The following is a 16,552-nucleotide window of genomic DNA, read 5'->3' as shown; positions in this document are numbered from 1 at the left end:
GCACCACCACTCCTCCAGCTACATGGCTCCATGAGAAGGATTGCAAAAAACCCCACTTCCATAAGTGATGAGATGAAGAACAGAAGATTGTATGAGAATAGTCACTTTAAAATGTGATTGACCAGCCTCCATAAATCTCAACTCAACAATACACAGATTCCACCAATAGTGTGGCTTCTGTGCTTCCGAGTGTAACTGTCAATGACATGCAGACTGACTGAAGACTGTGCACTAATTCCATGACACACAGAGAGTGACTGAAGGTGAGGCAGGTAGCTTTTGTACTAGGCCACAACATTTCATGATGTCATGCATCAATCTTAAATGTACAGGCCTGGAATCTCTGCCATAAGACAACATATGTGTTGACTGTAAAAGGAAATAAAATTAAGACAATCTAGGAGAAGGACGTCTCTCATGTAGATGGAATGACACCCGTGGTTATCTGCAATTTGATTCTGCCTGATAGAGTTAGCAGTGATATCAATAGATAGTTATGATTCCACATATAAAAACTTAGAGGGGCAAACTCTCATTGCTGCCACATAGGCTTTCCATACTGACAGCCTGATCCCTCAGATTCCTTCCTCTCATGCACACATAGTGATGAGACTTCACTGTTTCTTCCTTCCCCCTCCAACTCTCACAGGAGCCCTTTGTTCTAACATTGATGTCTAGAACCTGCCCATATCCCCCATTTTATTTATGCACCCCTTGAACCTGTCACATTTTGGGACTGTGGGGGAAAGGAAAGCAGCTTAATATTTTAAGTGTTAGTTTTTCCTGAGATTTCAATTTGATCAAGAAAATTTAGGTTTTTGCTGTTGGCCTGTTTTTCACTATACAGGATGGCAATATTTAATACATCTTCCAGCACTGAGTACTCCTTTTTGACTCAGCACGAAATGCTTTGTATTTTTTACTTGCCTTCAATATTCCCCAGTTCTAGGCTCCGAGTTTCAGCTATTTAGACACTTTTTTTCTTTATAAGCCTTTCACTCGTTTATTAATAGAATCTTTAATACGTTTGAACGTTATCATTTAAACAGGTTGCAAATCATTCAACCCTTTTTCCTTTTTATAATTGTAATTACTCTTGTTTTTTCCCCCTCCATTCTCTAGTTTGGTTTACATTCTATAAAATATATTTTCTTCCCATTGTACCTGGCTGATCCAGTCTATATTTTAAACATTTTCTGTTTTTGTATTCTCATTTTCACTTTGCTCCATCAACTTTACAGACAAGATTTCAATCTTTCTCTGTTCCCACATTTACAGGTCAGTATTCTCCTGACTGTCTTCCTCCATATTAACAAAGCTGGCTTGCAGTTCCTCCTCCCACTCACACTGACAGGCTGAACTTTCTTCTTCTCATTTTGTAAAAGCTCAGTCCCAACACCTCCTTTCCTCTTACTCAACCTGTACTCCAATTAATATATCACACTTTTTATGCAAACTTGTTTATAATGGATAAATATAGTGCCTTGAGATGATGACTTCCATTATTCAGAAAATATATTTACACAAATGAATGTACCTCAAATATTTTGTGTGTTTCTGATTCTCACCTTCAGGGAAAAAGCTTGCTTCAAATCCCATTCCAAACATCATATTCTCAAGATTATTGACCGCCTGAGTGAAAAGCAAGTCAAGGAAGAAAGCAAACAAGTGTAAAAATGAAGATCTTGTGCATCTACCTCATCTCTGTGACAAATCATACAGGGGAACTAAACCGGAGCAATGATCTGACACATCAATAACCTGGTACTGGAAAAATACATTTGTTTTTGCTCTGACGTATTTCAAATTTTAAATTGTGTACAGACAGAGTTTTTCTGAAGTTAATCTTTCAATTTTCTCTTGATTATAAATTTTTGGAGAGGCCACAGACATAGCCATTGATTTTGCCATCAACTGACAGCACAAGGTGAGGCAGAAATTCATCATTCACGTTGATTTTTGGGTGGGTGGAAGAACAGGATGGGAGAAAATGTTGCGTATGTTGCAGATACTGTATAAACCTTTCATGCTTCTATCTGTGTTAATAACAGACCAACTTCTGCACTTTAAAATGTGAATGCACACCAAGCTGGACCAAGGAGACAAGTTCAATAACCTAAACCTGAAAATTCAGGAACTGGCATCCATTTAGATGAGGCATTAGGAAACCAGGCAGGACCAATTTCTTTCTAACCTGGGATTTGTTTTTAGGAAGTATCTTTTGGGTGAATCTCCATTTCCTCTACTTCCATGACACCAGTATATGACTGTTTTAGACATTTCACTAACTTTGAATCGGTTTTAGTTCATAAGTGACAAATTAGTTGCTTGAGACAAGTGAATAAGGGCTTATGCCCGAAACGTCGATTCTCCTTCTCCTTTGATGCTGCCTGACCTGCTGCGCTTTTCCAGCAACACATTTTTAAGCCTCTGATCTCCAGCATCTGCAGTCCTCACTTTCTCACTTCTATCAATCATACTACATTTATATGTCTTGTATGAAAATAACAGCCATTACATTACCTAAGAGAATAACACGTATTAGACTGTAAAGGAGGAAGACATCCTTTTGTTGGCATTTTCAATTAATGAAAGCATTTTTTGAAAATCTCAATCCTGTAACTTCAACATGGTGAATGAAAGGAAGGGGTTAGAAGTAAGCAAACTCTTGGAACCTTTTAAACACTAAGAAGAAAGATTAAATTAAGCAATCTAGAAGTAGAAAAGAGATGAACAAGATCGAAACAAGTCAAAATTACAAAATGAAGAATAAAGCAATATGAAAATAAAGAATCAAGGAAAAGTGTCACCAGATAAAACCATAAATATTATTGATAATTTTCTAATAGTCCATTAGCTGTTTAAGTGAGCTTCTCTGAACTTGGTTGCAGACGATTTACTATGGTTCACTTGTAGCATAAATGAAATACAGTGATATTTCATGTGGAAAATAGTTACTTAATTGGGTTCACTCCTTAATAATTGACTTAATTGCTGCTTTGGCCATTGAGTGCTAAAACATTACTGATACATTTAATCTCACATGGAAAATGGCAGTAATTATGTTAATTGTTGCGCTACATGCAAAAAATCCACAATGTTACCACAACCTTTCCAATTGCCTTTTGTTTCATCTAGTTAAGTTTACCAAACTTGAATAATTTGATGAAGTGATAAAATTAAAAAGATATTTAACCAAATTATCTTTATGTCACTGCAGGGACATTGCGTTCTATATTAGTACCTGTTTTTGTTGGAGCCAATCCTGAGCCTGTAGTCCAGGGCTTATCACTATGACAACGCTAACCACTTATAGAGTCATAGAGTACAGCACGGAACCAGACTCTTTGGTCCAACCCGTCCATGCCGACCAGATATCCCAACCCAATCTAGTCCCACCTGCCAGCACCCAGCCAATAGCCCTCTAAACCCTTCCTATTTATATACCCATCCAAGTGCCTTTTAAATGGTTCAATTGTACCAGCCTCCACCACTTCCTCTGGCACCACACACGCTCCACTCTCTGCATGAAAAAGTTGTCCTTTAGGTCTCTTTTATATCTTTCCCCTTACACCATAAACCTATGCCCTCCAGTTCTGGACTTCCCCCATCCCAGAGAAAAGACCTTGTCTATTTACCCTATCCATGCCCCTCCAACCCCCCAGGGAAAACAACACAAGCCTATTCAACCTCTCCCTATAGCTCAAATACTCCAATCCTGGTAACATCCTCATCAATTTTTTCTGAATCCTTTCAAGTTTCACAACATCCTTACGACAGGAAGGAGACCAGAATTGCATGCAATATTCCAAAAGTGGCCTAACCAATGTCCTGTACAGCCGCAACATAACCTCCCAACTCCTGTACTCAATACTCTGACCAATAAAGGAAAGCATACCAAATGCCTTCTTGACTATCCTATCTACCTGCAACTCTATTTTCAAGGAACTATGAACCTGCACTCCAAGGTCTCTTTGTTCAGCAACACTCCCTGAGACCATACCATTAAGTGTATAAGTCCTGCCAAGATTTGCTTTCCCAAAATGTAGCACCTCGCATTTATCTAAATGAAACTCCATCTGTCATTCCTCAGCACATTGACCCATTTGATCAAGATCCTGTTGTAATCTGAGGTAACCTTCTTCACTGTCCACTACACCTCCAATTTTGGTGTCATTTGAAAACTTATTAACTTACTAACTTAGCAATAAACACATTTAATATTTGGATTTGACTTTAGCCTGTGCCAAGTCATACACTTTCTTTTTAGAAGTTATCTAATTATGTATAATTGCTGCAAAAATAAATATTTTAATCAAGTCATCACTGACAGCTTATTGCATTTTATGATTAATAGATATTTAGACTGATAACTACTCTCTATTAAATTGGAAGATTTTCTGCTAATATGGGTCATGGCATTGGTGACAATTTACCAAGTTATAAATGTTAGGGCCAAAATTTCATTTCACTTGACACCTGGAACATTTCTGAGTTCTGAAATCCATCGATTCACCAGTGATACAACACTATCTTCAAAGTGAGAGCCATTAATTCTCCTCGAGATAGGTTCACTACCCAATTTGGGACATGAGACCTGGATGTTTGTCAATCTGGAAAGTAATTTATTGTTCTGGACAGTCAGTGTTGGCGAAGCATGATAAAGAAATGGCAAAATTAACCTTCACAAGAAAGAAAAGCTTGAGCTGCTGTGGAATGGTAGAAAGGGTACATACAGCCGGTTTCTGCTATAATATATGTTTCTTCAATGTGAATTGGCTTTAATGCAATTGAAGAAGTTAGACCATTATTGTAGAACATGAATTTTTCTTACCTATACTGGCTGTAACATGATTCTGATTTCATTATTTTAAGTGAGGTGCATATTATGCGATTTTCTTGAAATGCAAGATTGCAAGACAACAGAGCTATCGCGTCATTTAAGAACGAACTGTATTTAAAAACAGGAGGGCAATGTCTGGTGGGAATGAGTCAAATTCAGGAGATTGTTTCCTGTAGATACTTCATGTTGGTGCTTTATCGATGACTGATCATTAGCTTGGCCCATGACAAAGCAAAGACCAAAGAGGATTGTTGGCAGCAAACTATCTCAAATACTCCTACCCCGTGCCATACATTGCTAGAGATGGCAATGTCACAAGGTGTCAGGAGTGGTCATCTAGAAAAATGTATACTAAGCACAATTGGACCAAGACAAAGCATTCTGTGGATTATTGATATTAATGAAAGAAAATGTCAGTCCAAAGCCTCCAATTGTTAGTGAACTTTTCATATTCCATAGGAAAAAACAAGATACATCTCTCAATCAGTTTTTAGTTGAAGCGAGGAAGCTGCCAACAAAATGCCAATTCAGTATTTGTTTTGAAAGAAATCCTTAGACCAGAGACTTGTGTAATGGCACGATTTAAGTGAAGGTCAGAAAAAACTTTTCAGCAGAAACTGGTTAACGTTGAACATTGAAGGCTGTTGATTGACATGTGAGTGTGCAATTACAATGAGCTGCCATAAATAAGATGGGAACAAAACTCCAATGGATCATGCTTGTCCTGTGAGAAAGAAAATGCAGATCACCAACCAAATTTTTGGAAATACATTGTCAATCACCAATGGGGCCAAACTCAGGTGTGGGCCTGGAATATTACACATTTGGAAGTGTCCACTTGTTCTGATACCTCAATGATACATTTACATTTTCAAAGAGAGGGTAAAGGGGGCAATCCTGCTTACCACAATTAATGGCATGCTGACCTCATTGTGGTACCCATCAGGTGTATCAGGAGACAGTTAGCAACTTTCAAATAGCCACTGTGAGGAAATGTGGGACAGAGACAGAACAGAGATAGAAGATTTGAAGACACAAGTGCTCCAGTATGAAAAACAAACATAAAAGAGCACAGAGTATCTCAGTTATCCATGCAATGGTACAGAATTGTAAACACTAAAGCTAGGAGATTTGATTTTGTGAAGAGACAGTATTTGGACTTTTGAGAGGAACGTGAGGTTGTTGGCATCCATGCCATGCCTGCTTAGTGCATCTTGTTGGAGCATTTCTTCCAGACTATAGCCATGCTATCGATCACCTCAATCAGGGGCCCAGAGGACACATCACAAACAAAATAATGTCATGCCATGCAGAGATGATTGCCCAAACCTTTGCTAGTTGGCTGCTTTTCCTGATCCTCTATTTGCAAAGACAACAGCAAGCCAGTTATGGCAGCCATTTAGCTCTTTAATTATTTCTTGATGCCATCCCCTGTCTTCTGACCATTGTTCCATGCCACAAATTGACTAATGAACTGACCTCCAAAACAATTAATCATTGTCGCTGAAAATTATAAGGCAGGAGTTAGGACCTGGAAATGTTCTAAGGGATGAGATAAGAAATATAAACAGAATATCTTCCACTGTAATAGAGAATCCAAAAATCTATTCATCGTAAAGTACAAAAGAAAGATGGTATAAATCAAAATGCAACTCTTGCAATAATTATAAACAATGAGATAGTTAATGAAATAGAAAGAAAGCATGTGACATGGCACAGACTGAAGCCATATCAATGTAGTAAATATGTTCGCCTACTAAGTGAATATGTTGCTACGGTGATCTGTCTTGAAAAATTCTTTGTCATATTTGCACAGACAAAATGGGAAGAGCATCAGCGCACTGACTGATTGTGTCTGACCCTGCAAATATATTTTCAGCTAAGACTTAATAAAACAAGATTCATTTCTGAAAACTATACTCAAAAAGTTCAATGTAAGAGATTCTGCACCGTCTAATTCATCTTCTAAGAAAAGGTTCTGTAAAAATATAGGCCTGTCATCTCGCTCAAGTAATAAATTGACCAAAACCCCTATTTAACTTGACATCTAACTTGAATTATCCTGCCATCAGGAACCATCATGTTCTATATCAGATTTGATCATTTCTCTTTGTACGTAATCCACAATTTGGGACGCAGAGTTTTTCAACCATTGATTTAAATAGAAGAAAAGCATACTCACTGAGAAAGAAGCAGATTTTCTCAGTGAGTGATATTTTCTGCTGAGAGGTAGTAAATTACTAAATTAGTCTACAGTGGAATACTTGCCTCATTTGCCAACGCATATGCCCCTTCATCATGATGAGAAGTCTCCACTTCTAGATTTGAATAGGTTTTTTATTCAATGAAAAGGCATCTGGATAGGTATATGAATAGGAAGGTTTTAGAGGGATATGAGTCAAGTGCTGGAAAATTAGACTAGATTAGGTTAGCATGTCTGGTTGTCATGGACGAGTTCGACTTAAGGGTTTGTTTCCATGCTGTACATTGCAATGACTATGACAGGATGTGGACATCACTGGACAAGCCTGTGTTTATTACCCATCCATATTGCCCAGAGAGGAGTTAAGTGTGAACCACATTGCTGTGGGTCAGGAGTCACTTTATATGATTCTCATCAGGTTCGCTTCACTTCCTAAGAAGTTAATTCCCGGTACTTTTTCATTATATTAATTACTGTTTTATCAAATCATTTAGTCACTTTATGCCATAGACCAGGCAAGAATGGCAGTTTCCTTCCCTAAAGGACATTGGTAAACGAGATGAGACTTTCCAACGATCGACAATGGTATCATTAGATTGAACAGTTTGACTAATAATTGCAGATACTGATTGAATTCAAATTCCATTGCAGATGAATTAAAAAAGCATATGGGACTGCTCAAACAAGAACAGTTTTTGTCACTCTGATATCTTGAGTGATATTTCTCTGTCAATCAATATCATCTAAAACAAATTAATGGCTCATTCTTTTCATCTGTTATTTTTGATATCTTGCTGCATGCAATCTGTTTGCTTCACTTGTTTCAATATAACATTTCAGAAAGTAATTTATTACATGTGGAATGACTTGGGACCTTGATGATGCAATATAATTGTAAGCTTTTGTTTCAATTTGAAGCTTGATATTCACTTTACCTAAATTTTAACTTATTAATGCATAATTTACTTATGTTTGGCTATCAAAATATTATGCGCCTTGTCAAATGATCTGCAGTTTTCTCCATATTTAGTATGAGCAATATAGTTGCAAATTACATCCATAGATGAACAGGCTTTGCCATGAGGTCATAAAACTAGGCTTTGTTCCCAAAATGGTCAGCATACTGTGTTACAACACAGATGACATCATGCCAAACTACATCTGTCTCTATCTCTGGATTCATAACACAATGGAATTAAAGCATTAACCAGCAAAAGTGCCCAATTTCTCTTAACCAGAGTTTATAACTAAAAGGTATTGGACACCAAGTTTATAACTTAAACATAAAGTTACAACTAATGTGTGTTTAATGTGACCTTAGCAGAACAGAGATAATCAACAACGGTAACATAACTATTACGTACAATTTAAAACCCGATCTTCTTTGACCATAACCCGCACTCAAACACAGACAGTCTAACAGGCATACACAATTAAGGGATAAATTGAAAAGAAAAATAATTGCCTTGTAATTTGCCAGTTAAATTAAACTGTTTTAAAGGATAAATACCAAGCCTTCACAAAATCCTTGGAAAATGGCTTCATAGCATTTTCTTGCTATATATTTTGCTCGAATTCTAAAGTCACTGACAAATGTAAATAGTTTCAGCAGACTTCCAGAAATATTAAGTTATTTCTTGTAGACTGGGATCCTTTTCTAGACCATTCAACAATTCAATAACTGGAGAGAAAACCAGAAAGAGCAAAACAGAGCAGCCAGTCCAGCAGTTTTGAAAGTCACTCTGCTGAAGTGTAGAAACTGGCTTAATCCCATCTTGGTTGACCAATTCTACACCCAAATAGCTGCCAGCCCTGAACATACCAATAATTTGTTGCCCATTCATCTACAGTGTCCTTTAAAGCATTAATTGAGTTGCATTAGTGGGTGGCATGGTGGCACAGTGGCACAGTGGTTCGCACTGCTGCCTCACAGCGCCAGAGACCCAGGTTCAATTCCTGACTCAGGCAACTGACTGTGTGGAGTTTGCACGTTCTCCCCGTGTCTGCGTGGGTTTCCTCCGGGTGCTCCAGTTTCCTCCCACAGTCTAAAGATGTGCAGGCAAGGTGAATTGGCCATGCTAAATTGCCCGTAGTGTTAGGTAAGGGGTAAATGTAGGGGTATGGGTGGGTTGCACTTTGGCGGGTCAGTGTGAACTTGTTGGGCCGAAGGGCCTGTTTCCACACTGTAATGTAATCTAATCTTCAGGGCCAGTTCCTAACAGATAAAATCTGCTTTTGTCCTCTTTTAAAACTGGCAGCTTTAAAAATTCAACTGTTATTCTCAACTCACAGCTCCAAACCAAACCAAAATAGAAAAGTAAAAGAAAAATAGTGATGCTTTTGACAACTGAGTTACACTCAAATAGCTCCTACGACAAGAAAGAAACTTGTAAATCACTAGGGTGATTATCTCTGCCTACCTTCATATATCTTTTCAAATTCCTGGCCTGAGAACTTTTCCAGCATTTTGTATTCTAATTTTGTGCATCACTTCATAAATGCTTACAGATATCTGCAACTAGACTTTGTCCTGGCTAAAGAATAATGTGTGGCATGCAAAATAATTACGGGAAACTGAAAACAAATATGAAAGAGGAGTTGAGTCAAACAAAGCTGGGACAAAAAACCTGTTCAATATAACCATTGAATTAGTCTCCATATTTCTGTCTCCGCCTTCTCCCTAAAGTGACTAAATGATTTGATAAAACAATAATTAATATCATTAAAATGCATTGGGAATTAAAGTCTTAGGAAGTGAAGGGAACCTGATGAGAATCATATAATGTAAGTAATGAAATTAAAATGGCATGGAGGAATATAACACATACGAGTTGTCTATACTTTATTGAATTACATGAATATTTAAAGTGCATATAATTAGAATAATAGAGATTGCTTACAGTACATCAACACCAAGAGATAGAATCTAAAGCACTACTTAAAAAGTAATGCTCAAATAGCAGAACACCATATTCAGTGGAATAAAATATAGCATTTTATGCTGTACATAAACAGGTTAAATTACTGTTATTAACACATCTTTATATCTATCTGTTCCTCAATGACCTTTATTCCATAGGCAGCCTGGTGCTCACTGCTGTTTCATCAAGCAATTTAACTAAAGCATTCTGTTTTTTCTTTCATGTAATTTGCACTGGAAACCCAAACAATTCCTGAAGTCTAACTTCAAATCTCTCTGCTTCACCTTCTTCCCATTTCCATTCACCAGTTCCAATATCTTCACTGTTCAGAAATTTTCTTCTTTATGGTCCGAAATGTCTATCCTTAGCATAAGGCCCAGTTTCATCCACTTCAGCGTGATGTGAAGAAGAATATAAATGAGGAGCACGAGTAGATGGTTTTTCCCCTTGAGTCTGCTGCAGTATACAATATGGTTATACACATGGCTGATCTGACTACTCCAAATGCTCATCTGGCCCCATTGATCATCACGACAAGCCAGGCTTCAACCTTCCCAACCTTTTCTTTATCATGGTGGTGTGGAGATTCCCACCAAACCACACCATGCACTTCCCAACATCCAAATCCACATACCTATCTAAGTCCACCTGGTCCTTTCCTCTGTCACCAGCCTTTATTATTCCATCACGCTTCTTCTTCAGGCCACTTTTCTTTCTAAATCTTTTCATTCAGAAATACTGGCTGACATAGTCTGTCATCATTTGCAATGGGGAGGGAATATATCTGAAAATTCTCCCATCTACTCCTTTTATGTATCTGTCAGCCTCTTACGTTTTAGTTTTTCTAAAAGGGTTCACAGCTGTAAAGGTAACAGACGGAATATTGCTCAGCTCTGAACGAGGCGGCCTCTGGTCAGAAATCCAGGACCACTCCCAAACATCGGGAACAAGTCACACTTCCCAACAGAGTTCTGGGATCAGGGGACCAGCAAGATTCCAGTTAACAGGAATTATTGCTCATTATCACCCTCATTAACATTTATTCTCCCCTTATTAACATGCAACTTCTGATTCTACCATGTCTCCGATGGAATCTAGCTGGCAATAATTCCCAACATGAAAGGCTAAGCAGGTAGCACGAGACCAGCTTGCACCCTCTGAGGCCACATCTTGGACAGCACATCAGCAGCATCTCAAAGCAAGCTACGGCACAGTAGACACACTAAGCCTTGGCATCTGACACATGGCAGGCAAAAGTGAGGAGTGCAGATGCTGGAAACCAGATTCTAGATCAGAGTGGTGCTGGAAAAGCACAGCAGGTCAGGCAGCATCCGAGGAGCAGGAAAATTGACATTTCGGGCAAAAGCCCTTCATCAGGAATAGAGGCAGGAAGCCTCCAGGATGGAGAGATAAATGGGGGATGGGGCTTGGAAGAAGGTAGCAAAGAGAACAATAGGTGAATGGGGGTGGGGATGAAGGCGATCGGTCAGAGAGGAGGGTGGAGCAGATAGGTGGGAAGGGAGATTGTCAGGTAGGACAGATCATGAGGATGGTGCTGAGCTGGAAGGTTGGAACTGGGGTAAGGTGGGGGGAGGGGAAATGAGGAAACTATTGAAGTCCACATTGATGTCCTGGGGTTGAAGTGTTCTGAGGTGGAAGATGAGGCATTCTTCCTTCAGGCGTCTGGTGGTGAGGGAGTGGTGGTGAAGGAGGCCCAGGACCTCTACGTCCTTGGCAGAGTGGGAGGGGAGTTGAAATGTTGGGCCACAGGGCGGTGGGGTTGATTGGTGCGGGTGTCCCGGAGATGTTCCCTAAAGCGCTCTGCTAGGAGGCGTCCAGTCTCCCCAATGTAGAGGATTCCGCATCAGGAGCAGCAGATACAATAAATGATATTGGTGGATGTGCAGGTGAAACTTTGATGGATGTGGAAGGCTCCTTTGGGGCCTTGGATAATGGTGAGGGAGGAGGTGTGGGCGCAAGTTTTGCAATTCCTGCGGTGGCAGGGGAAAGTGCCAGGATGGAAGGGTGGTTTGTTGGGGGTGTGGACCTGACCAGGTAGTCATGGAGGGAACGGTCTTTGGGGATGGCAGAAAAGGGTGGGGAGGGAATTATATCTCTGGTGGTGGGGTCTGTTTGGAGGTGGAAGAAATGTCGGCGGATGATGCAGTTAATGCAAAGGTTGGTGGAGTGGAAAGTGAGGACCGGGGGGTCCTGTCCTTGTTACGGTTAGAGGGGTGGGGTTTGAGGGCAGAGGTGTGGAATGTTGATGAGATGCGTTGGAGGGGATCTTCAACCACGTGAAAAGGGAAATTGCGATCTCTAAAGAAGGAGGCCATCTGGTGTGTTCTATGGTGGAACTGGTCCTCCTGGGAGCAGATATGGCGGAGGCGGAGAAATTGGGAATACGGGATGGCATTTTTGCAGGAGGTAGGGTGGGAAGAGGTGTAGTCCAGGTAGCTGTGGGAGTCGGTGGGTTTGTAAAAAAAATGTCAGTGTCAAGTCGATCATCATTAATGGAGATGGAGAGGTCCAGGAAGGGGAGGGAGGTATCAGAGATGGTCCAGGTATATTTAAGGTTGAGGTGGAATGTGTTGGTGAAGTTGATGAATTATTTAACCTCCTCGCGGGAGCACAAGTTGGCACTGATGCAGTTATCAATGTAGCGGAGGAAGAGGTGGGGAGTGGTGCTGGTGTAACTACGGAAAATGGACTGTTCTACATAGCTGACAAAGAGACAGGCATAGCTGAGGCCCATACAGGTGCCCATGGTTACCCCTTTGTTCTGGAGGAAGTGGGACGATTCGAAGGAGAAATTGTTAAGCGTGAGGACCAGTTTGGCCAAACGAATGAGAGTGTCAGTGGAAGGGTACTGTTGGAGACGTCGGGAGAGGAAGAAATGGAGGGCTTGGAGGCCCTGGTCATGGCGGATGGAGGTGTGGAGGGATTGGATATCCATGGTGAAGATGAGTGGCAGATGGAGTTCAACCCTGCCAAGTGTGAGGTTGTCCATTTTGGAAGAACAAATAAGAATGCGGAATGCAGGGTTAATGGTAGGGTTCTTAGTCAGGTGGAGGAACAGAGGGATCTTGGGGTCTATGTACATAGATCTTTGAAGATTGCCACTCAGGTGGATAGAGTTTGTAAGAAGGCCTATGGAGTATTATCGTTCATTAGCAGAGGGATTGAATTCAAGAGTCGTGAAGTGATGTTGCAGCTGTACAGGACTTTGGTTAGGCCACAGTTGGAGTACTGTGTGCAGTTCTGGTCGCCTCACTTTAGGAAAGATGTGGAAGCTTTGGAGAGGGTGCAGAGAAGATTTACCAGGATGTTGCCTGGAATGGAGAGTAGGTCGTACGAGGATAGGCTGAGAGTTCTCGGCCTTTTCTCGTTGGAACGGCGAAGGATGAGGGGTGACTTGATAGAGGTTTATAAGATGATCAGAGGAATAGATAGAGTAGACAGTCAGAGACTTTTCCCCCAGGTACAACAGAGTGTTACAAGGGGACATAAATTTAAGGTGAAGGGTGGAAGGTATAGGGGAGATGTCAGGGGTGGGTTCTTTACCCAGAGAGTGGTGGGGGCATGGAATGCGCTGCCCGTGGGAGTGGTAGAGTCAGAATCATTGGCGACCTTTAAGCGGCATTTGGATAGGTACATGGATGGGTGCTTAATCTAGGTTAGAAGTTTGGCACAACATCGTGGGCCGAAGGGCCTGTTCTGTGCTGTATTGTTCTATGTTCTATGAGGCGTTGGGGGCCGGGGAAATAGAAGCCTTGGAGGAGGTGGAGGGCGTGGGTGGTGTCTCGAACGTTTGTAGGGCGTTCCTGGACTGGGGGGATAGGACAGTATCGAGGTAGGTAAAGATGAGTTCGGTGGGGCAGGAGCATGCCAAGACAATGGGTCAGCTGGGGTGGTCAGGCTTGTGGATCTTGGGAAGGAGGTAGAATTGGACGGTGCAGTGTTCCCGGACTACGAGGTTGGAAGCTGTGGGTGGGAGATCTCCTGAGGTGATGAGGTTCTGTATGGTCTGGGAGATGATGGTTTGGTGATGGGGGTTGTGGCCATGGTCGAGGTGGCGTAGGGAGGAGGTGTCTTTGAGTTGGCGTCTGGCTTCAACAGTGTAGAGGTCAGTGTGCCAAACTACCACTGCACCCCCTTTATCTGCTGGCTTGATGGTGAGGTCAGGATTGGAGCAGAGGGAATGGAGGGCTGTGCGTTGTGAGGGTGAGAGGTTGGAGTGGGGGAGGGGGTGGACAGTTTGAGGCTGTTAATGTCTCAGTGGCAGTTGGAAATGAAGAGGTCGAGGGCGGGTAATAGGCCAGCATGGGGTATCCAGGTGGATGGAGTGTGTTGGAGGTGAGTGAAGGGGTCCTCGGAAGGTGGGCGGGCGTCCTGATTGTAAAGGTAAGCTCGGAGGTGGAGGTGGCAGAAGAAGTGTTCAACGTCACGATGTGTATTAAATTCATTGATGCATGGACGGAAGGGGATAAAGGTACAGCCTTTGCTGAGGACTGATCGTTCATCCTCAGTGAGGGGGAGGTCCTGGGGAGGATGATGAAAATTCAGCAGGGCTGAGAACTAGGATCTGTCATGGGTGTGGAGCTGGGAGTGGGGGCAGAGCCTGTAACTGGAGTGGGTGTGGTGGTAGAGGGAATAGGGGTGGAGTCATGAGCAGGGGTGATGTCCCCCTCACGGCTCTGGGGGTGGGGATGGTGACAGTGGGATCTGTGGGGGGTGTGTCAGCAGAATGCAGGTGAGTGATGTTGGTTGGGGCGGAAGTGGTGGTGAACACGTGTGACGTCAGCGATGACGTGGGGGGGGTGGAAGTGATGTCACATGTGATGCATGATGAATCATGAGGGGCGGAAGTGGCTGCAGATGTGGCCATGATGGGGGTAGAAGTGATGTCAGGGATCACCATGGGGATGGTAGCTGTACCAGCCACATGGCTAATGGCATCCGAGCAGTTCCAGAGTCCAGGGGAATCTTCTGGAATGTTTGAGGAGTGCTGGTTATTGAGGTGGTGTATAAAAGTTTGTTGTACTTACAGTTTTTGATGTTTGAGATGATGTTGAAATACTGTTTGTTGAGAGTATGAATTCTTTTTAGAATAAAGTACAGAAGGGGTCCTTTGCAGTTATGAGAGAGTGTGGCCCTCAGCTGAGGCAGGACTGACTGTAGAGAGGTTAGGTGCCAGCATATGGTTACGAGTATGGAGCGGAGGATCTGGAAGAAGAACTGTTTCTGGTGGTTTTGAATCTGTCGTCAGTACTGTTTGTCCTGTTCGGTTCTGAACTGCGCTGGGTTGAATGTAGTCCGGAGTCCATGTGGGACCAGTTGGTTACAGAGGCAGGCATTGAGAAAGCAGATGTGGCTGTGGTAGCGGGTCTGTTTCAGTACATGGTTGAAGAGCTTCAGGGCAGAGGAGATGACCTGGGAGTTGCAGTGAGAGAGAGACTCACTGAGATTCTTGTGGAAAGAGGAGGAGAACTTCTTCAAGGTAGGCATCCTTGCGAGAGGATTCGCAGTAAGGTTAAAATTCAACTAGGCGGAAGTGACTACTGCAGATGCTGGAAACCAGAGTTTAGATCAGCGTGGTGCTGGAAAAGCGCAGCAGGGCTGCCTGATGAAGGGCTTTTGCCCAAAACGTCGATTTTCCTGCTCCTCGGATGCTGCCTGAGCTGCTGTGCTTTTCCAGCATCTGACACATTGCAGCCTTTTGACACTTTTATTGCATGTCTCCAACTGACAGTATGCTTCTGCCCTATCATGCTGCAAATTGGAGTGCACCAGCACTTTTCACTGTAATGTCGCTGCAAGGACAGTTTGTGTATGCAGGGGCAGCACCCAGCTCATAGATTGGACCAGGTTATCTCTCAACTTTACACAATCCTTGGCCTCACACCTTGCACTAACCTGGATGCCTTCAGCATCTCCATCTAGCCCTGCCTTGCCTTTCAGCACAAGCACAGAGCCAAGCTGATTCCCATGTCGTCAGCAGTCACCAGTCCAGGGAGTTGATATGTTGCTGCATGTTACCATGCTACCCCAGTGCTGTACATGAACCTGGTGCCAGCAGCGCTCACAGCCGTCAAACTTCCAACAAATGGTCCTGAATGTGCTTCCAATAAATGACCCTGTCTCAAAGTTAATGGAGTTACATCAAAGGAGACACCCTCCAGTAAGGATGTGTTGGCATTCTAAGCCAAGGACAGCCTCCAATATCAATCCAGAGGCTTATGCACACTCAGGAGGTACTTGAAGTGGACAAGGTCAGAACACTTTCCTCATAGAGGATGAGAGACCGAATGTCAGGCACCCCACCACCAGGTTCACTCTTTCGGCCCCATTAGGGGTTAGCTTCTCTTGGACTGAGAGAAAGGGGAAGATTGAATGAGGTGAAGGTGGGTGGCACAGCTGTTGGTGTTGGTACAGGGAGGGGAAAATTGGTGAGGCGTCCCAAGTGAGAGAGTAGGCAGGGTAGAGGGCATGCATGATTGGTAGTTTGGGGGAGTTTGGGGTGGTAGAATGAGTGGTGTTGCATTCAATTGTGAGTTCACTTCATCTGCCATAACCTCTCGGACC

At 42.4% G+C, this 16,552-nt stretch overlaps 1 protein-coding gene across 1 annotated transcript in view; it reads right to left on the bottom strand.

The window, feature by feature from the left end:
* The window catches only part of krtcap2 (keratinocyte associated protein 2), a 197,977-nt gene that overhangs the window by 127,560 nt on the left and 53,865 nt on the right, over positions 1–16,552 (bottom strand). Inside the window, exon 3 of the mRNA XM_072591747.1 lies at positions 1,569–1,632. Coding sequence (XP_072447848.1) covers positions 1,569–1,632 — 64 coding nt within the window. The remainder of the gene's footprint in view (positions 1–1,568; positions 1,633–16,552) is intronic.

The sequence above is a fragment of the Chiloscyllium punctatum genome, chromosome 2 (assembly GCF_047496795.1).
Source record: "Chiloscyllium punctatum isolate Juve2018m chromosome 2, sChiPun1.3, whole genome shotgun sequence".
NCBI classification, from domain to species: Eukaryota; Metazoa; Chordata; class Chondrichthyes; order Orectolobiformes; family Hemiscylliidae; genus Chiloscyllium; species Chiloscyllium punctatum.
This window is presented reverse-complemented; position numbering and strand designations above follow the sequence as displayed.